At 34.9% G+C, this 21856-nt stretch overlaps 2 protein-coding genes and 1 pseudogene across 2 annotated transcripts; 2 read left to right on the forward strand and 1 right to left on the reverse strand.

Moving 5' to 3' along the window:
• Positions 1-2132: 2132 nt before the first annotated feature.
• LOC107904687 (TPR repeat-containing thioredoxin TDX) lies at positions 2133-5544 on the forward strand. Its single transcript, XM_016831137.2, has 10 exons — positions 2133-2489; positions 2580-2613; positions 2943-3095; positions 3192-3279; positions 3364-3444; positions 3526-3590; positions 3714-3854; positions 3924-4040; positions 4530-4560; positions 5009-5544. The coding sequence occupies exons 1-10, from the start codon at positions 2380-2382 to the stop codon at positions 5335-5337; spliced, it is 1149 nt and encodes a 382-aa protein (XP_016686626.1). The 5' UTR covers positions 2133-2379; the 3' UTR covers positions 5338-5544.
• Positions 5545-7124: 1580 nt separating this feature from the next.
• LOC107904686 (ERAD-associated E3 ubiquitin-protein ligase component HRD3A) lies at positions 7125-11416 on the forward strand. Its single transcript, XM_016831135.2, has 6 exons — positions 7125-7910; positions 8021-8509; positions 9120-9335; positions 9790-10113; positions 10235-10477; positions 11006-11416. Exons 1-6 carry the CDS (start codon positions 7365-7367, stop codon positions 11213-11215), a joined length of 2028 nt encoding a protein of 675 aa, XP_016686624.2. The 5' UTR covers positions 7125-7364; the 3' UTR covers positions 11216-11416.
• A 3971-nt stretch (positions 11417-15387) lies between these two features.
• On the reverse strand, positions 15388-19184 carry LOC107904684 (zinc finger protein VAR3, chloroplastic-like; annotated as a pseudogene).
• Positions 19185-21856: the final 2672 nt, after the last annotated feature.

Raw genomic sequence — 21856 nt, forward strand, 5'->3', positions numbered from 1 at the left:
ACTTCCTAAAATAGCTTTCTCCAAACTGTTTAATTGAATGATTACTTTATCATGACCTTTATATTGGATAAGTTTGAACCCCTTAAAAATCAAACATTTTTCTAGATATCGGTTATATCCAAATATTTAATTTTCATTTTCATCACATACAACTCCCCCGGCAACTGTATCGATTAATTGTTTTAATATAATTTGATTTAGTTTATCAGATGAAGTTTAAAAAGAAAAAAAAAACTTTTAATCTCTATCCTAAATGTAATTTTATCAAATTAGAGATGTTTCATTTTTTAAAGGAGAAAGTAAGTTTTAATTTTGATTTTTTTTGAGGGGTTTAAAATTTAAAATCTATACATACAATTTTATTACGTTTTTGAAGAAGTGGTTAGATTTACTTTTAAATGCTTTAGATAAATTTTGTTATCAACGTGAATTTTAAACATATATAATAAGTGGGCGGATTATTGGCATCCAAATATTTAATATTGGCATGTTAAAATTGGATTTGTTTTATCTTTATGAAATTTGTTTAAAATTGGTAATCAATTAATTTTGATCCGATACATTCTAATTTATTTTGTAATGCAGGTGACCATTGTTTTTGTACCAAAAGTTTGATTTTATGGAAAGTAGTCTTAAATATTGAAATTCATGTTCATATATAAAATGTTATTTCATTTTAGAGATTTAGAATAAGCGGCTGGATTTTCGCATCCAAATCTTCAATATTGACCTGCTAAATTTGGATTTCTTTTATCTCTATAAAATCCCTAATCAGTTAATTATAGCTACCTAATATGATTTGGTTTATCCGATGAAGTCTAGAAATAAAATTGCACCGACACATTTTATTTTAAATGTAATTTTCTAAAATTAGAGGTGATTTTTTCTTTTACCAAGAAAGTAGTCTTAAATATTAAAATTCATGTTAGGTTCCATTTTAAAAAAATTATATTTATTTATACATGTATAAAATATAAAATATTATTACATTTTAAAGATTTTATCGTTACAATAAGCGGCTAAATTTTCTTTTAAATGCTTTGGATTTTTCTTTTTATTACAAAGGCATCCAAATCTTTATTGTTAACCTTTAGTACTTGTTCAAATTGGATTTCGTTTATCTTTATGAACTGACAATTCTCTAAAATCCTTAATCAATGAAAACCTAAAATAGAAAGAAAAATATACATCCACACATTTTCATCTTTTATAATTCCCATAGGAAGCTTTTCTTAATTTAATCTCTAATTTTGATTATGTTAATATATGATTACGTGATACTCTAAGATTATGTCATATCATTATTTAAAAATATTTTATTTTTAGATTTTTAGATTTTATATAAAAAATTTTAAATTTTTAATCTCATAGTGTCACATTGTCACGTCTTTAACAAAATCCAAAGAAAATTCAGGGACCAATGTGGGAAAGTTGTCAAATTCAATGACTAAATGTTGCTTTACCCCTTAAAAACTTGACCTACCATTGGTTTTTTTAATATATTATTAGGTCAATATACTAAGGCACCTCAGTTTAGTTTTAATGTCATAGTTTGATACTTAGATCAAATGGCATTATGTGGCCTAATGAATAGTTAACGTGTATGTCTAATAACAAAAATTTGGTAAAAATACTCAAATAACAAATTAAACATTTAAACTAATCTTAGGCACTTAATTGTGTCAAAAAAAATCAAGTGCTAAATTGAAAAAACTCAGGTAAAAAGTTGAGCATTGAAGCTAAATTTATGTACCAAATAAAGATAAAAAATTCAAATACCAAATTAAATATTAAGATTAAGCTAAGGTATAAAATATTTAATTAACTATTTTCTTTAATACAAGAGCCTATGCGGCATTCTCCGATTGATCTTTGAATTTCTGTGACTGGGACTCAGTTAGAATTTGAAAATTGTTTTGGATCTAATTTTAAATTATAAAAATATTTTAGAATGGAAAATTATAATATGAAATTTGGGTTACGCATTAAAGGTTCTTTTAAAATGTCAGATATTTCATTAAAAGACATAATTAAAAATGGATAATCTGAAGTTTACAAGAACGGGATTAGGTGTTCCATTAAAAAAAATGTATCTAATATAGGTTGTACGGGATTTTCCCCCTTAATTATAATGAAGAAGGAAAGACAATGATGGTGTACGCTGAGGTCCATCACTAGTTCCATGGACCCTTGTGGATCAATCAAGACATCATCGCTTTCAGTTTGATAAAAAAAGAGTGAGGCCACCACCGTGGTTGGCATCACCATCCTTCTTCTTCACTTGCTTTTGGATCCTGAAAAGAAAAGGAAGAAAGCATAGATAGATAGAGAGAGAGAGAGAGAGAGAGAGAGAGAGAGAGAGAGGCATATGCTACTGTGATGGATGCTTCAAAGGTAGCAGACCTAAAGCTCCTTGTTGATCAGTGCAAATCAAACCCTTCAATTATCCACACTCCCTCCCTTTCCTTCTTCAAGTCCTATCTCCTAAGGTAATATTTTTTCCAACTTATACTTAATATAATTGCTTTTGCTTCTGATTTGTTGACGAGGCGTTGCCATGTTTTGATTTATTTTTGAAGTCTGGGAGCTCAAATTCCAACCGACCCACAGACGGTAAGATTCAGCATATTTACCAAAGTTTCGATTTTTCTATCAAAATTTGATTATTATATCTTCATTTTCTTTATCCAAGATTTGGGTATATTTGCTTAGGATTTTTCTTCTCACCACTGATTTTATTTCTTTTCATCGAGCTAGTGTTCTAGTAAATCAATAGTCTAATTGCTTCCTGCTTTGCGAGAGAGAAAGTACTTTTTCCTTCTTTATGTTTTTAGTATGTAATGATTTTAGCAAAAAGTGAATTATTTTCTGGCCTAATAAGATTTTCTTTAGTGATGATGGTGAACTTCATTTGGCTCTTGGTCATTTATGCCAATTTTCAGGATAGAGGTGGTGTTAAAATGGCAGACCCTGAGCAACAGTCTGATGACAAGAAACCCTATATTTCAAATGAAGAAGATGATGATATTATTGAGTCTGATGTCGAGTTAGATAATAACGGTGTTGTGGAACCTGACAACAATCCTCCACAAAAAGTGAGTGATCATCCAACTATAATTACTTCAGTTAACTGGACTGTGATAGAGTTTCATGTTAAACTTGTAAATGTTTTGTGTCTTTTCTTAATTCAGATGGGAGACCCTTCGGTTGAAGTTACGGAGGAAAAGCGGGATGCTGCTCAATCAGAAAAATTAAAAGCCATGGATGCGATATCTGGAGGCATACTTCACCTTTTGAATTCATGGTGTGTTTTCTTTTACCTATTTATTTCTTTACAAATTCTCAGTTTCTTTCCTTCCTCAGGTAAGCTGGATGAAGCTATAAATTATCTAACAGAAGCTATCATGTTAAATCCCACCTCAGCAATACTATATGCAACTAGAGGTAAATTTATTTGCAACATAATTTATACTTTTTTCCAAAACATTTTTCTCTCTCTTAAATTTCTGATATGCTTGTTTTCAGCTAGTGTATTTGTTAAATTGAGCCAACCAAATGCTGCAATCCGTGATGCTGATGCAGCTTTAAAGGTATCCCATTTCTCTCAGTGCTTGCTTAGGTCACAAACAAAAATCATGCTAAAGAGTCTGTGGTTTTATTTTATTTTTGCTTGGTATCATGCTGATGGTTTGAAGTTAACTATTTATGTGTAGATCAATCCTGACTCAGCAAAAGGATATAAAGTTCGAGGGATGGCAAGGGCCATGCTTGGCCAATGGGAAGAAGCAGCAAGTGATCTGCATGTAGCGTCTAAGTTAGATTATGATGAGGAGATTGGTTCCGTACTCAAAAAGGTAACATTTCCGTTCTTTCATTAGTGTTCCTCTGCAAATGCTTTCTCATGGCAACCCTTTACTTTGCAGGTGGAACCTAATGCACACAAAATTGAAGAGCATCGCAGGAAATATGAACGCCTGCGGAAAGAAAGGGAACTAAAAAGGAGTGAACGTCAGAGGCAACAGAAGAAAGCTGAGGCACAAGTAAGATGAATTAATTAATTTGATTGTATTTATATGGCATAAATACTTATCACTTCTGGCGCATTAACTTTGCCATGGATTCGTTATGATTTAGAAGAAGGAGCCTCTTATTAAAATAAAGTTTAGGGTGCACCTGCCGCTTAAGCCTAAATTATTTTCTATTTTCTTTGTCTAGGAGAGGTTACTTCATTAAAGTAATTTAGTTATCCGAGCAAGAACTCGGATGTTTTAGTACATTTGGACATGGTCAGCGTGGGCTGATTCATGGATCTAGGGTGTCGTGCATTTTGGTGTTGTTAGATAGGATTACAAGGGAAGCTTATGATGTTTTAGTTTTTATTCTCTATGCAGTGGTAGGGGCTATTAGCCAAATAACTTAATAATATATTGTCAGCCAAGTATTCCCATCCATTCCTAACTTTTGTTCTGTCGTATATAAGCAGGTCACTGCATATATTCTGAAACTTGTTTATCTTTTAATTTGTGCAGGATCAGGAAGCATTATCTGCTTTTAAAGATGGTAGGGATTGTTTTCTTTCTCATTCATTTTTCTTATGGTAAATGCTTTATATAGGCCTCAATTGAAACACTCTTTAGAAAGACTGTTATCTTTGATGAACTTAGACTACCTGCATCTAAAAGATGCTTATGTTTCTCGTAAGAATCCCTAGGGAAGGCCTTAAAACTTGTGCTACTCTTTGTATAATGTGAATTAGTCTATGCTTTAGTTTCCTGGGTTCACCATAATCATCACTCAATGCATATAATAAATCATCAATACCTTGGTTAGATGACCTTGTTGATCTTCATACAGTTGCATTTAGACAATTTCAGACTTCTCGATCCTAAGACACTTATTGATCAATTACCATTAATATCATTCCTTTTGTGTGCGTATGAATTACTTTACATGAGTCATGGGACATAATTCCTATATGTTAACCTTAGTATTGTTTTTCGAATGACAGGCCAGGTTATTGGCGTTCATTCCACCAGTGAGCTGGAAATTAAGTTAAATGCTGCTACAAGAACATCACGGCTGGCGATATTGTACTTCACCGCAACATGGTGTGGTCCCTGCCGCTTCATTTCTCCTCTCTATACGAGTTTAGCTGCAAAATATGCAAAGGTAGTTTTCTTAAAAGTGGATATAGACGAGGGTAGGGATGTGGCAGCGCGATGGAACATTAGCAGTGTTCCTACCTTCTTCTTTATAAGAAATGGAAAGGAAGTTGATAAGGTAGTTGGGGCTGATAAAAATACACTTGAAAGTAAGATTGCCCAATATGCAAGCTGATTTTGAGCCTATGCCTATGAATGAAAGGAAGTTAGTCTCCAGCTACTTGTAATGCCCCTTTCCTTGCATATGCATGTGAAACATATCAATAATGAAAAGACTTGGCAATATCTTAGGAAAACTGTACCATATGTTTTATTAAACTGACCTGCTGGGGGATGGGGTTTTTTTTAATTAGAAAAAAAAGAAGAAGAAATTCTGGTGCTATATCCAGTCTTCTATTATTAAAGTTTGTAGTTACCTATAAATTATATTGATCAAATCATTAAAATGTTTAGAAAACAAACGGAAGAACTTTTGCTTTTAACCAAATATGAATTTATTGGTTAGTAGGGTTTTACATCTGAAACTTACTATTTCGAAGCTACAGATTTTCTAAACAAAAAAATGCATGCATATCAATCAAACCGATCATAAAGTTTCTACTAAACCAACAGCTTAGCCATGTAAAATTTTACATGATGTGATTGTTTTATTTCTAATTACTACCTTGTTTATAATTTTTTATTAAAAAAACTTCAATATCAATATAGAAGTCAATAAAAAGTCAATCCCGGGTTATATTCTTAATTTGATATAAGTTTTTTTTATTTATCAATTTTAGATTTAATGTATATATATATTAAACTTTCAAAGAAGCATTAACTTTTTATTATCAAATAAAATTAATTCTCTAAATAAAATCACAATTTCTATTTATCAAATGCAAAAATTTAATCAACTTTTGTTGCGCAGTGAATAAATTAAAGATTTATTAGTGAATAATATTACGGAATAACATAATTTCTGACTCTTGAATATGGTAATTAGGTCCACTTTGGTATTTATATATTTTTTTGTTCATTTTGATCTTTTTGGTCCTTGAGCTTGTATTTTATTAAGATTTAATGATATAGCCAGTGTTACTAGAACAAGATTGGATCGGATGAACAAAAAATTGATGGATATAACGATCCGAACAAAGGGCTTGAACCAATTTACTCGAAAACTATTTGAAATTGGTAAATATCGAAAATAGAGACAAAAAATCAACCATTGAACAAATCAATCTCGTTTAATAAAATTTTTTATTTTTTAAAAATTTCATGAAATTTTAATTATTATTGATCTAAGAGTCGAACCGATTGAACTAGTTGAATTGGTAACTAGTGTTTTGACCTATTCAACCACCAATTTGACTATTAAAACACAGGATGTGTCATTATGCGATACAATCTAAGAATGTCACATCATCAAACTTTTTGTTTTTTGAAGTTTCATCACCAAACTTTTATATTTTTCATGTTTAGGGACCAAAATAGACTTTGTTGTCAAGTTTAAGTGCTAAAGTGAATAAAAAAGTATGTGTACTAGAGTGAACCTAGTTGCCAAGTTCAGGGGTCAAAAATTATTTATCCCTTTTATGGATTAAGTAGAAAAACAAGGTTAAAATATGCCATCAATCCCGTACTCTTCTCAACTTTGAAATTTAGTCCTTATTCTTTTATTTCTAGTAATTTAGTCCCCTACATTTTAGATTTTAAAATTCAGGTTCATTACAATATCTTTTTTCAATTACATTGCTACTAAATGAGTATTTTTTATATTAAAATGTCACACTCACAAATTTAATAAAAAAAAATCAGTGTTAACAATTGGATCTGAATTTTGAAATATGGAAAGTAGATGACTGAAGTCATAGAAATAAAAGTACAGGGACTAAATTCTCAAATTGAGAAGAGTAAAGGGACTTGTATCAAAATGTTAACCAAATAATTGAAGGGAAACCGAATGATGCAGGCTGACATGGCAAAAAGTGATTGGGTGAATGAGAAATGTAAACGTGGCAAAAATGAAGCCCTCTCTCTCTCTCTATCTCTGTTTCTCTTTCAGTCTCTGGAATGGATATCTCGATTCGACCGTCTTCTGATCTCATCTGACTTCTTCTCCCCCCCAAAGCACAGGTATTCTTTTTCCTTTTCCCCCAACAAATCCAGTGCTCCGACAAATCCTCCCTGTTTCCGACACACACCCACATCATCATCATCATGTCTAGGTCAAGCTGCCATCTCTTCCTCTTCCTCCTCCTTTTCTCCCTTTTCCCCTTTCCCCTCCTCGCCCGCCCTTTCGTTCTCGTTCTCTCCCAAGACGACCTCAAGGATGTCCAAAACGACGACGCTTCCCCTCTCGATTCCGATTCTTCTTTGGACGACGATGACTTCGGCGGTACTCATGTTAAGCCTGATGACGAGCTCGATCCTGGATCTTGGCGCCGTCTCTTCGAGCCACCTACTACCCTTCTCTCCCCTTCTCATGATACTTCCCTCGATTCTTACTACGCCGCCGTCCATAAAATCATCTCCGCTTCCAACAACGGAGACGCCAGGTTGATGGAGGAAGCCGCAGCTGAGATCGAGACCGCTGCTAATACGGACGGTGATCCGCACGCTCGTTCGGTGTTAGGCTTTCTGTACGGGATGGGGATGATGCGTGAGAGAAACAAAGCTAAAGCTTTTTTGAATCATTATTTCGCTGCCGAAGGTGGTAATGCCCAGTCCAAGATGGCTTTGGCTTACACTTACTCGCGTCAAGATGTAAGCTTCTCTTTTCTTTCTTCCTTTATTTTTTTAAAGAAATCTGATATCCCCTTTTGTGGCTTTTCCCCCAATTTTCCTAAACATTTATTGTTTTTTAAAACTTTCAGATGCATGAAAAAGCTGTTAAATTATATGCTGAACTGGCAGAAATAGCGGTAAACAGTTTCTTGATATCCAAAGATTCGCCGGTAATAGAACCGATTAGGATACACAATGGAGCTGAGGAGAACAAGGAAGCTTTGAAGAAATCAAGAGGGGAAGACGATGAAGATTTTCAGATATTGGAATATCAAGCACAGAAAGGGAATGCCGGTGCTATGTACAAAATGGGTCTTTTTTACTATTTCGGATTGAGAGGGTTGCGCCGTGATCATACCAAGGCTTTGATGTGGTTTTTGAAAGCTGTGGATAAAGGGGAGCCTAGGTCTCTTGAACTTCTTGGTGAGATTTATGCTAGAGGAGCTGGAGTTGAAAGGAATTATACCAAGGCACTTGAGTGGCTTTCACTTGCATCCGAACATGGGCTTTATTCAGCTTACAATGGGATGGGTTATTTACATGTTAAAGGCTATGGTGTGGAGAAGAACTATACCAAAGTATGTTCATTTTTCTCTTCACTAATTTTTCTTTTGTCTTGTTATATCGACCGTGCTTTAGATCAGTGTGCCTTGTTTTTTACTTGTGCCGGTGTCTTGACTTAGGCATTGTGCTTTCAAATCAGATGTTCTTGGCTTACGTTGTTTACCTGAAAATCTTAGTTCAATATGAATTATCTTTATATTCAATGCTGTTAGGCTATACTTGCACTGGTTTATAGTTTTTCACTTCATTGAATGTTTTATAATTTGAAACTTATGGCAGACTTATTCTGATTTCTATTTTAAAGTTTTTCTTTCTTCTATTACTAATCTGGATGGATCATGATGTTTTATAGCTTAGATTGATGACAGTTATTAATGGGTTAGATATACATAGTTTTGAGTCTAAGAATAACTGGTCATTTCCATGGCTGTTGTTTGTTCCTTTTTGTAAGATTTGAGGCTACTGAAAATTCATTGGATAAATTTTTCCCTTTTTAAAAGAAAAATGTACAGTTTCAAACCTCTTAAGAGTGAAGACAAAAAACTATATCTGGATAGCGTGTGGTTATAGTTGGTATGTTAAGTGCAGAGTTGGGCCAGAATGTGATTCTTTTCTTTTGTGCAGGCAAAAGAATACTTCGACAAGGCTGCTGATAATGAAGATGCTGGTGGGCACTATAATTTAGGAGTAATGTACCTTAAAGGGATCGGAGTGAAGAGGGATGTGAAGATTGCTTGTAAGTGTTTTATTGTGGCAGCCAATGCAGGTCAACCAAAGGCGTTTTATCAGTTGGCTAAGATGTTTCGTACTGGTGTTGGGCTTAAAAAGAATCTTCCTATGGTAAATAGCATGGTTTATGCTTATAGTTTTTTGGTTTTTTAACTTATTGCCTTCTTAAGAGTTCTATATCTTTATGAATGACATACTTAAACTCCATTTGCTTAACCTCAAGGTTCTATATTTATGTTTTCTTTTTGAAATAATTTCACCTTGCATGTATTACCAGGGGAATGTTTTTTCAGAAAATTTCCCTGATTTACATTGAGGTTTTAGTGTTAATATATGCATGCTAGAGCTTTCATCAGTATTTCAGTTTCATTCCTAAAAGGAAAACGAATCTCCGATCACTGTAGAAGATTTTGAAACTTATAATTACTTTAGAAAAAAGTTTGCAATAATTATAGCTCACCTTTGTTTATGTTTCATGCATGAATTGTGACATGAATCCCTTTAGGATCATGAATGATCTTAATGTCCGTGTACATTATAATTAGAGTTTGTTCCCCATTTCCAGGCTACTGCATTATACAAGCTAGTTGCCGAACGGGGACCATGGAGTTCCCTCTCTAGATGGGCACTTGAATCATACCTAAAAGGTGACATGGGCAAAGCATTCCTCTTGTATTCTAGGATGGCTGAGCTAGGTTACGAGATAGCACAGAGTAATGCTGCATGGATCCTTGACAAGTATGGTGAGCGCAGCATGTGCATGGGTGAATCTGGGGTTTGCACAGATGCAGAAAGGCATCAACGTGCTCATTCTTTGTGGTGGCAAGCTTCTGAGCAGGGTAACGAACATGCAGCATTACTTATTGGGGATGCATATTACTATGGCAGAGTATGTATCTTAGTCTCTATAGAGAAGTACTGTCTACTTTTTGGGATAATCTTTACCCGAGCATATTGCTATCTTATTACTTGGCTGAGGTTTTCTGTAACTATTTTCTTCTCTTTTTCAGGGAACTGTGAGGGATTATGAGCGTGCAGCTGAAGCTTACATACATGCAAAATCCCAATCGAATGCTCAAGCTATGTTCAACCTGGGATACATGCATGAGCATGGCCAAGGACTTCCTTTTGACCTCCATCTTGCCAAGCGGTACTATGATCAGGCATTAGAGCTAGATCCTGCAGCAAAGTTGCCTGTCACACTGGCACTGGCAAGTTTGTGGGTACGAAAGAACTATGCTGACTGTTTCCTGGTGAGTTGCTCTTTGTGGTATATGTCCTGTTTTTGCCTCTCCCTGCCTGAGCATGTCTGAAGATCAAACCCTGTTCAATCTTTAATGCAATTATGTCCTGTTCACTCTGTCAAATGCTTACAGTTGAATACAAGTGATTTAACAGAGTGAACAGGATATATATTTTTATACACACACTCATATTTGGATGGTAACTTCAGTTGTAATATGTACTGTTTCTCCATTACTACTTGTCCTCACCCTGTCCCGTGTTCCGGTTATACAAATGCAACCTCTAGTCCGCATTCCATTGACCACATGGACTTTTTAACTGTAAAACTGGAGCTGAGCCTAACATCTTCAGACCCTGTGAAAGCAACTTGGCAGTGTGTAGATATTGATAATGAAAATTTAGTATCCTTGGTTCTGGATTCCCTCCTTGAGACAGTGATCGGAATTTCTGCCAAGTACATGAATCTCGAAACTGTTTTTATACCAGCTGTTTTAGTTAGGTCTTCTGACTCATTGCTATTTTGTTGTTTCGATTAGGTCCACGTAATTGATTCCCTGCCGGAAGTTTATCCTAGAGTTGAAGAATGGGTGGAGAATGTGATCATGGAGGAAGGAAATGCAACAATATTGACACTATTTGTCTGTCTACTCACTGTTCTATACCTTCGTGAGCGACAACGCAGGCATGCTATTGCTGCTGCGGGGGCACACGAACCTAATGAGCATGTTGTACCTGCTGCACGCTAATTGTCAGTGTTGGTATTAAGATTAGATGTGTTTTTTTCAAAAGTAAAATCTCCATAGCAAAAATGTATAGATCGGCTTCTTTGGCCCTGTTCTAGAGAGCTCCTACATTGTACCATAGAGAATATTCTAGTCCAAAAAAGATTAACATAAGTTGAAAAACGATCTTTTGCCTCTAATATCAAAACATGTACTTTATGCTAATTTCGGTTGGGTTCTTTGCTTTATCGAATTAAATAGTTTGTTTACTTCAAAATTATACATGCATTATTGATTCAGAAATTTTCAAGTATCCATGATGAAATTGCCTTCCTGGTTCAATAAAATAATATTTGTATGTATATATATATACCAAATAAATCAATCTAACTTTGCAATGGACATACTGGCCACAATCATTTTTGCTATATTGGAAAAAAATTATGCCTGTCCTTTGCACTGCTGTTTCTGCTAGTCCTCAGGCTCTTAAGGCTTTCATGGGAGGATCTCAATCGTTTGGCTATGGATGTTGCTGAACCTTGGGTTTTATCTGGTGATTTTAATTCAATTCTGCACGGAGATGAGGAAGGTGGAGTGGAGTTGATGTGGACGGGGTCTAACCTTCTTCGCTCATTTATTTTTTATAATGGTCTTCATGACATGGGATCTCAGGGACCTATGTTCACTTGGAATCGGGTTAACCTTTTTAGCAACTCGATCGAGCAATTTGTAATGATCTATGGAATGTGATCGCTCCTGAAAGTAACGTAGGCACCTTCCTAGACCCAAGTCTGATCATCAACCGATTTTATTGTCTGTCTTCAAGGCCGCACATTACTACTAATCGACCAATTTGTTTCTTAGCTAGTTGGTTATTGCACCCTCGATTTCGAGGTCTTGTACAAGAAACTTGGAACTGGACTCAGGATATTGTTACTAACTTGGATGATTTTACTTTGAAAGTCTAAGAGTGGGATAAATGTGTTTATGGTAACATCTTTGCAATTGGGTTGGGTTCAGAAAGCTCTCAAATATTTTGACACCAATCGACTCCAAGGACAGGAACAAGTACTTAAAGTTGAGCTTGAGAGCATCTTGAGTCAGGAAGAGATCCTCCGGTACCAGAAACCGAGAAGCGATTGGCTTCTTAATGGCGATAGGAATATGAAATTCTTTCATAGCAAAACTTTGCCCCGTAGGAAGATGAATCAAATTGAGGCTCTTAAGATTGTTGGTAATTGGTGCTTTGAGAGTGACATTCTCTGATGCCATGCAGTGAATTTTTATAAACAGTTGTACATTGTGGATTCGCAATCAACTCCTCGTCTACTTTTTTCGGGCCAATTTCCTTTTCTTAATGCATGGGAGAAGGACTTGTTGGTTAGTAAGGTTTCAATGGATGAAATTAGGCAGGCGGTCTTTAGTATGGCACCACTTTGGGTATTGATGGATCCATGAGAAATTTTATCATTGTTGGTAGTGTGCTAGATCTTGTGACACGGGTGTTCCAAGGGTCTAGGTAGGATCCTAACCTTAATAGAACTTTGTTGCTCTTAATCCCAAAAGCGACGGGAGAAGAGATTTTAGCCCAATTTCGACGTATCAACTTTTGTACGGTTCTCTATGAAGTTATTACGAAGACCTTTGTTAATCATTTATGTTCGGTCATGCAAAAGTAGATTGCACAAAACTAGGAGGAACATTGCGAAGTTGCTCAAGAAGCTATCCATATTCCATACAACGGTGGGTGAATGGCGATCAAGGTCGATTTAGAAAAGGCTTATGACAAGATCCGATGGAATTTTCTTGAAGACTCTTTATTGGATGCGTGTCTTCCTGTTTCATTCGTCAATGTTATTATGCACTGTGTCACCTCGGCATCCATGCAATTTCTCTGGAATGGTTCAGTCTTGGAGTCTTTTCTTCCATCTCGCCGGGTGCGTTAAGGGAACCCATTGTCTGCATATTTTTTTGTCTTGGGAATGGAGCGACTGGGGCATTTGATTGATCAGGCTGTTGCGGAGAAGAATTGGGAACCGTTGATGCTTTCCCGTAGAGGTCCAGCTCTTTCTCTAACCTAATATTGTTTTGTCGAGTAGATTTACGTCAGGCTATGATAGTTAATGAAGTTCTGGAATTCTTTTTGCCAAGCTTCGGGCCACAAGATCAATAAGCAGAAGACTCAAATTTTTTTCTCTTCCAACACACCGGATCCGACTACTTTGGCCACAAGTGAGAGACTCAGGTTTATTATGGTGACAGATTTGGGAAAGTATCTTGGAATGCCAATTTTTCATAAGCGCGTCACAATCTCCACGTTTCAGTTTGTTGAGGATAAGGTATGATCCAAGTTTAATGGGTAGGATGCCCGTCAACTCTCTATGCCCGGTAGGATTAGCTTAGCGAAGTTTGTACTCCTTTTTATCCTAAATTATTCCATGAGTTCTGCTCACATGCCAGGTTCTGCATGCCGGGAGATCGAAAGAATAACCTGTGGGTTCATTTGGGGATCCAATTACACAAAAAAGAAGCCCGCTCTTGTTCGCTGGAAAGACTGCTGTAGACCAATTGACAAAGGGGGTCTAGGTGTTCGGTGTCTCCAAGTGCAGAACAAGCTTTTTCTACTCAAATTGGGCTTAGTCTCCTTGCTAATACTGATGCATATTGGGTACGTATTTTACGTAATAAGTATAATGTACATGGAATGATCCTGGTGTATATCAACTGTAGTAACCACTCTTATATCTGGCGCTCCTTATCCAACGTTTGGCATCACGTGACGAAGGGAGTAGTTTGGTCCATTGGTGATGGGAGATTGATTAGTTTTTGGAATGATGTTGGCCCCCTTAAACCATATCACATACCTGGAGCGAGGGTTGACAAAACTGTCATCGTTTAGAAACTCTTTTGCCTCCACTCATTGTTAACAGAATTGTCGGTTTAATGCCCCCAATGCTTGATGGAGGTCCTGATCAACTCACTTGGAGATGGTCATCGGGGGGTCGTTTCTCAATGGCTGAAACATATGGCTGTTTGTTTGATAATGGTGTGATGAATTCTTGTAATTTATGTCTTGAAACTTGGAAGGTCCTTGCTCCACAGCGTGTTCGAGTCTTCTTATGGTTACTTGGCCAGTCACGTTTACTCACTATGATGAGCGAAGGCATAGATGTATGACAGAGGAAGGCTTTTGCCCACGATGCGGTGAGTTCTCAGAAACAACATTGCAGACAGTGAGAAATTGTCACTTTGCTAAGGGGATTTGGAGAGCCATCCTACCTGCTGCATCTCGGAACTCGTTCTTGACAACATCGGGCAATGGTTGGCTTCAATGGTATCTGAAAAATAAGGGGGACATTGTACTGGTTGAAGGTGAGTAGCCAACCTTTTCTCTACAACTTGTTGGCTGCTATGGAAAAATAGAAATGATTTGGTTTTCAAGAAAATGAGCAGTAGTAGCCATAAATTAATCTCTACTAGTGTGGCTTGGACGAGAAGCTATTCAGATGCTAGAATGAAGGACTGTTTTAAGAGTAGTCAGGTCACTACACAGCCATGGCAGACGCAGAAAAAGGGGTGGGTCAAGCTGAATATTGATGGCTCTTTCACGAGTCACATACCTAGTGCAGGTATTGGGGGAGTTATTCGGGGGTCTAATGGAAATTGGGTAACTGGTTTCTCAATGGAAGTAGGTGAGACAGATAGTTTCCAGGTTGAGGTGAGGGCCATGTACGAGGGTCTTATGTTTGCTTGGAGCAGAGGCTTTCACCAGGTCGATGTTGAAAGTGATTGGGCTAATTGAGTTATTCTGCAACGGTTATGCAGCAGATAATAAGTTACTGGTATTACCCTTGGTTCGTGCTCCTTGAAGGGGGGATTGGAGGGTCTAGTTTTGGCACACAGTCAGGGACAACAATAGAGTTGCAGATGGCCTGTCCCGGATTAATTTGCCTATTTTTTGAAACTTTTAGTTCAAATGTATAAAGATTAATTTGTTTATTTTTTAAAATATTAGAGTCTCCATGTTACATTTTTTTTTTTTTCCAATGTTGATCGTTTTACTCCCTAGTTTTGGAGATTTGTTGAAAACTAGTGATTTACTATTTACATGATCGATTTTGGTAGACGCCCTATTTATTTTCCTAAAGTCTACCAAACTATGAGCTTTGATGGCCACAAAAAGGGGGGAAAAGAAAAACCGTAAACTTTCCATCATCCTGCATAAGTGTAAAAATTTGCATGATACATTGTAACCGCAAAAATTGGCAAACTACAACTATACTATGTGAACCCAAAACTCAAAAGCAAGCCATAGGCTTTGACAAACATGCAGCAGACAGCAATCACTTACCATTGCGCACTTTGAAGAATGGTACTCAAATACCAAAGGCTTCATGTTATTAGGACCGCTGAGGTCTCTTCCATGTGTGCTCATCATACTCATTTGTTGCTTCTTCAGGGCGTTCATGTTTGCACTTTAGACAAACCTGGTTCCTTCTGTAATTCAAGAAATCACATCTGCACAGGATATTGTACTAGTAAGTAATATATCAATTTTCCAATCAAAACTGAACTTGAGAGGGATAATAGAGAGACATACGAAGGGCATTCCCATTCTCCAGGATTTAACTGTCTCTTGGGCCTTGCCACTTTGCAGCGTAAACATTTCCTATTACTCGCAAAATTCATAAATCCACACCTGCATAGAGGAAATCAATATTAGGATAAGCATGAATGGATCAAACTTTAAAAAATTGCAGACCGGAAGCAAGTTAATCCCCTGTATATCCATGACAAGTATTCCATCAGTTATATTTAAATTCCTTTTAATGTGATGGAATTTCAAAAGGCTCCATTTAGCCCCTTTACTTTCGATCTTGTTGGTTTTCAGGTTTTTACTTTGTTCCCCCCTGTTTTCTCTCTCCCACAAATTGGAATGGTGAAACTTTTATATCTTTGAAAACTGAATATTAAACCAATTTGTGCAAAAGTTAACTCTATAATCATGTGAAATACACATCTCATTTTGCGGGCATATGCTCAAGCATGATACATGTCTTCAACCCAAAAAAGAAACCAAGAATACACAGCATAAGAATCAGATGAACCCAAAACCCAATAACAAACATGGGTTTGAAGGAATAGCAAGCTAGGTTTTGCAATATCCCTTCACCAGCTTTATGTTATTAAGCATATATTGTTCACGGGCTCAAGCTGGGAGCAGCAAATAGTGAATGCTAAAGCCTAAGGATCCTAGTGCACATCATGGTATTTCTTTGTTTTCTTTCATTACTTTATATTGTGTTTTATTACAATCTATGCTAATACGATATGCATGAGACTTAGTTTGCAACAAGAGGACAAGCATGGATGTAGCCAAATCATCTAGCAGATCATAAAATATGGGACTACAGTACAAAATCTATTTAATAGAATTATACTGAAGATGGATAGTCTTGAAGAACAAAAAGGCTTCTTAACAATATAAACCAAAAAGAAACTTACCCTGGGCAGTTCCAATCCCCTTTCTTCATTTGGACATCATCAGTGGCAACCCTCTTTGGACCCTCTGCTTTACACTTTAAGCACCTTGTATTTCTAGAAAAGTTCATGAAACTGCACCTGTAACATAAAAAGCAATGAATAGCCAAGGAAGAATGAACAAACAGTCATACTCATCAGAAAAATAATTTCCAACCGTTGTATCAAACCATAACTTTTAACTGTAAGGCCTACATGTCCGACTTTTTAGTTGACCAACTATTACACAATAAATTTAATGACCTTATTCCTTCATTTCAACATATGTCATCCAAACAAACTTGTAAACATATTAATTAAATTCTGACATTATTTTGAAATCTGAACCAACAAAGAGTAAAGTGCATGACAATGTACTATAGTGATAAAGATGAGCTTCACACCCATTGAACATTCATAACAAGCAATTAGCATAATTGGGAAGCATTAAATAATAGATGATGACAGCTAGGAAGATAAATGGAAACTCACTCTGAGCAAAGCCAATCTCCTTTCTTCATCTCAATTCTTCTCCACGAACATTTTTAGGGCCACCTTCTTTGCATTTTAGGCATTGCAGATTTCTAGAGAAGTTCAAAAAGTTACATCTGCAATTCAGAAGCAAACCTGGCTTATAACCATGAAATTCCATGCAGAGATTTTAGAATGCGATGACATAGGAGAATAAAGTTCATATCCATTCACTTTCTATTCAACATGATCTCAGGAAATAACCTCGAGCAATTAAGCTTCATATAAGACTTACTTGGGACACATCCAATCTCCTCTCTTCATTTCAACATTTTTAAACTCTGCATCATCATTGCCACTAATTTGTTTTTCCTTCCGAGGACGAGCTTTAGCAGCAAGCTTAGGAATTTCAGCATCACATGACGTCTCACTCAATTTTGTCAAGTCTGAAAGTAGATTCCTTGCAGATGCATCAATATGCTCTCTACCAGGAGGTTTCTCTCTCTCCGAAATAACAAGGGGATCAAGGGCATAAGATAATAATATACGCACGATGTCCACAGTACGAGCAGCTGCTTCAGATTCCTTTAGTATCACGTAAGCTCTGTCGCAAGAACCACGCAGATTGCAAGCACCACAAACCTGCAGAAAAGTGCTTCAGTCTGACATCACTTGAAGTTCTTATAGGCCGGAGCAGTTGGCAGAAAATGTGCCTTTCCACACACAAGTTTTCACTTTTCCATGGCATAGGAATGTTCAAAAACCAAATAAATTTTAAATAACTGCATATTCATCCTATGAAGAGCATATTTCTTGCGATGTGCAATATACAACTAAAGATAAAGAATTAAAATGCTAATAAGGAAAACGACATACTTCCCCTTCGTCGAGATGAACATGGGCTCTCAACCTTTTAGCTGAATTAACGGATTTTCGTAGAACATTAGGACATCCACTCCCCACAACCGTTTCAATATCATCAGTAGATAACAATCTGCATTAAACAGAAACATGAAAGTTAAATTTGTGATCATTAGTATTATATAAATTGACTCCAACAAAACAGATAATCTGCACCGCATTGCCCCTCATGAATCTTCAGAATCCTACTTTCTTTTAACTTTGTAGGAGCATAAGCACAGAAATAATCTTCCATTTGACGAAATAAGAACTAGGACTATGTTTAATTGTCACATTTACTCTACCCCATCAGATTTAGGAAATAACCAGCCTAAATACTAGTCTTTAAAAGAGAAAAAAAATAGTGAGCTTTTGCATTTGCATTTAACCAATTAAGTGTTGATTTTAATCAAACACATAGTTTTATTTATGTTAATGAACAGAAAAACAACAAGCAAAAGGAACTTTGAGTTAATTTAGAGGAGAAATGGAAGTGACGATAAGCAAATAGCAGCAAAGTGAAAAAGAGAAAGAACTCAATTACTTGAAAAGATCGAAACGGTCACGAGCAAAGCTAATGCAAGCGTCTTTCACAAAATTCATGTCCTTATAATCATTGCCAGCACCGGAAGTGACAGTATTATTAGCTTCAACAAAGTAACCTTTGGACTTTAATCTGTCAATGAAAGTGACCCATTCGGGCCAGGGGTGGGATTGAGGCTCAGCGGCAACGGTGTTGGCGCTAAGTGTGTCGAGGGCGGCGGTAGAGGAAGTGTAACGGTGGAAGCGGAGGGAGAGGGCGGGCGGGGAAGAAAAAGGAAGAAAGAGGGGATTGCGAGCACGTATGATAGAGGTGCTCAGGTGTAAGAAAGCTGAAGATGACATTTTCTTTGGTAGATTGTATGTTAAAGATGATGAGAGAAAATTTTGTAATGTGGCCATTTAAACCTGTTCAAAGAGCCTTTGATGTTATGCGGGTTTTAGACGAAACAAGAGAATGAAGATAGGGTTTTATGTAGTGTGACTGCAACAGCCGTGTGGATAGGGTCATAGCATTCTATTTACAACGCCTACTGGTGTAATCCAACCGAGCCCAACTTACTACTATCGGGATCGACTCAAAGTTTGAAGCTTAGTTTGCACTCGATGTTTGTTTATTTTCAAGTTTAATTTCGCTTAACATTTAATTGAGTTATTTCAATTTATTTATAAATTTTTATATTTAAGTTTAAATTCAAAATTTTAAATTTGATTTAATAATTAAATTTAAAGTTAACAATATATTAAGGGTAATAAATAATTTAATAATATAAAAATATGAAAAGTTAAATAAGGCTAGTGAGTTATTCAAGTCAAGTATTATTAAACTTGCTGTTCGAGCTCAACTCGACATTTACTAAATTGAAATAATTATAAATTACCTTATATTAGCTCAGCTCGATTTTTTTCTTTGAATCGAGTTCAAAGTAGATTAAGTGAATTATTCTAAAAGAGGATTATGTTAGGATTGAATTTAACTTTATCTATCCAATCTTACTTTGAAATAATTATAAATTACTTCATATTAATGAAATTAATAAATATGTTTTAAAAAAAAAATCTCCCACCCATCTTGCCACCTCTGTTATCCTTCGGCATAAACTCAAAACTATTGTTTTGTCAATAATAATAGACTTTATTGAATAGGAAGTATTTTGTTTGAGTTATGTATCTAAATTATTTTTTAATTAATTTAGATATTTAAACTTTGGTTTGCTATTGAAATCGGTTCTTGCTTATTAGTGTTCGTTCAGAAAAATTCCAGCCAATGGAATCGCACCACATCACCATCCATTAAAATATAATTAAAAATAATTATATTAATATTAAATAAAAAAATTTACTCCTCTCCTCCCCCTTTTCTCACCCTATCCACCATCCCTTCATCGCTTCCTCCCCCTCCCCCTCCCCCTCCCCCTCCCATCAACTGAGGGGGAGGGAGACACTTAGGAGTTCTTTTTAATATTAACATAAATAGTAAAATAAAATATTTTTTATTATATTTTAATGGGTGGTAACATTACGTTATCTTATTAACTGCAATTTCTTTTAACGATGAATATCAATTTTAATAACGAAATTAAATTTATATACTCAAATCAATAAAAAAAATATTTAGATACTTAATTTGAATAAACTTAATAAGTTGCGTTGCTCCTATTGGATTAATCCTTAATAAAAATGCACATTGATTCGAGAGTAAAATACGATGATGCTCTATGGTTATTTTACAGACCATTGGCTTGTGAAGTTCTTTTATAATGAAATATGAGGTTTAATCAAATTTGGTGGGTTTTTTTATTTGTTTAAAACAAGTTCATATAAACTAATTGTTTCGAAACAGCAATAAAATTTGGTAGTAAGTATGATGTCTGTTTAAATTTATTTTCACTTACATCCTCCAAAATTATTTCGATCTAGATTTTGTGCTTTGTAATTATTACTTCTGTTTATGACATGATTCATATGTATTATATTGATGATTGTTTATTGGTAAGATTGTATTTTGTATCTCTTTTAAAAATTTTCAATTTTTATTTAATAAAATTGATAAATTACAATCAATATCACTAAATTATTATTAAGATAATATTCTGGCCACTCAATTTTAAAAAGTTACGAAATGGTCATTAAATGATTGAAAAAATATTATTTAAGCTACTGAGTTGTTAAAATCATTATTGCATGGCTTTCTACGTTCGTACCGCCTACTCTAACTGAAAACCCTCTTTCCACTTCTCTTTTACAATTTAAGTTTTTTAATGAAATAACTTTGAACATTATAAATTTACGAATTAAAATCCAAACAATTTTCTTCTTCGGTCTCTAATATTTATCGTCAAAAAAACTTGGATCTAAAGTATGTTCTTCTACTCATCAATGAGCTTTAATCCACCGTACCAATGATCGCTTGATGCTAGCTAGTCGAATTAAAAAAAAAAGCTTAACTAGTCAGTGATTTAAATAAAAACTTTTTATAGTTTAATGAATTGAATGAAAAATTTTGAATAATTCAATGATCATTTTGTAATTTTTTTAAAGTCAAATATTAAAAATGCAAACTCATTAATAGTTTAGTGACATTAGGTGCCAATTGAAGTATCTCCTTCATAAACCGTACATAAATTTTCGTAAAAGTCGAAGACAAAACTAAATTCTCAATTGTTTTTATCAATCTTTTTTATAAATATACTTGCCACATACACTATGAATCTAATATATTATAAATTCACTTTGAATTATAGTTAATAACAATTTCTTACTAACCTTAAAAATGAAAATAACTAATATTTTATATTTAAATTTAATGGGTAAAAGGTTTTCCTTATTTTAAGGAAAAAGTATAAAAGAGGTGACATAATTCACATATATCTCTATTTGCTAAGGGTATTTAAAATGTTTTAAATTATAACAAAAATAGTTATAAATTGAAACACTAGGATAAACATTTTTTTTTAAATTTTAATTACTTTTAACACAACAAATTCTAACTCAGTCAGAAAACTACAACCAAAACCAAACCATAAATTAAATGATGTGTTTATAATGTTTTATTAATAAATTAGATAAATTACACTTAATATCACTAAATAATTAAAAAATTTACGTTTTGACCATTTAATTTAAAAAATTCCAAATAACTACTAAATTATTTTAAGGACTTCATTTAAATTACTAGACCGTTAAATTCGTTCTTAGATGGCCTTCTTCGTTTGCACCGCTTGTATCAATCAA

Source organism: Gossypium hirsutum, chromosome D11, assembly GCF_007990345.1.
Source record: "Gossypium hirsutum isolate 1008001.06 chromosome D11, Gossypium_hirsutum_v2.1, whole genome shotgun sequence".
Classification (NCBI taxonomy): domain Eukaryota; kingdom Viridiplantae; phylum Streptophyta; class Magnoliopsida; order Malvales; family Malvaceae; genus Gossypium; species Gossypium hirsutum.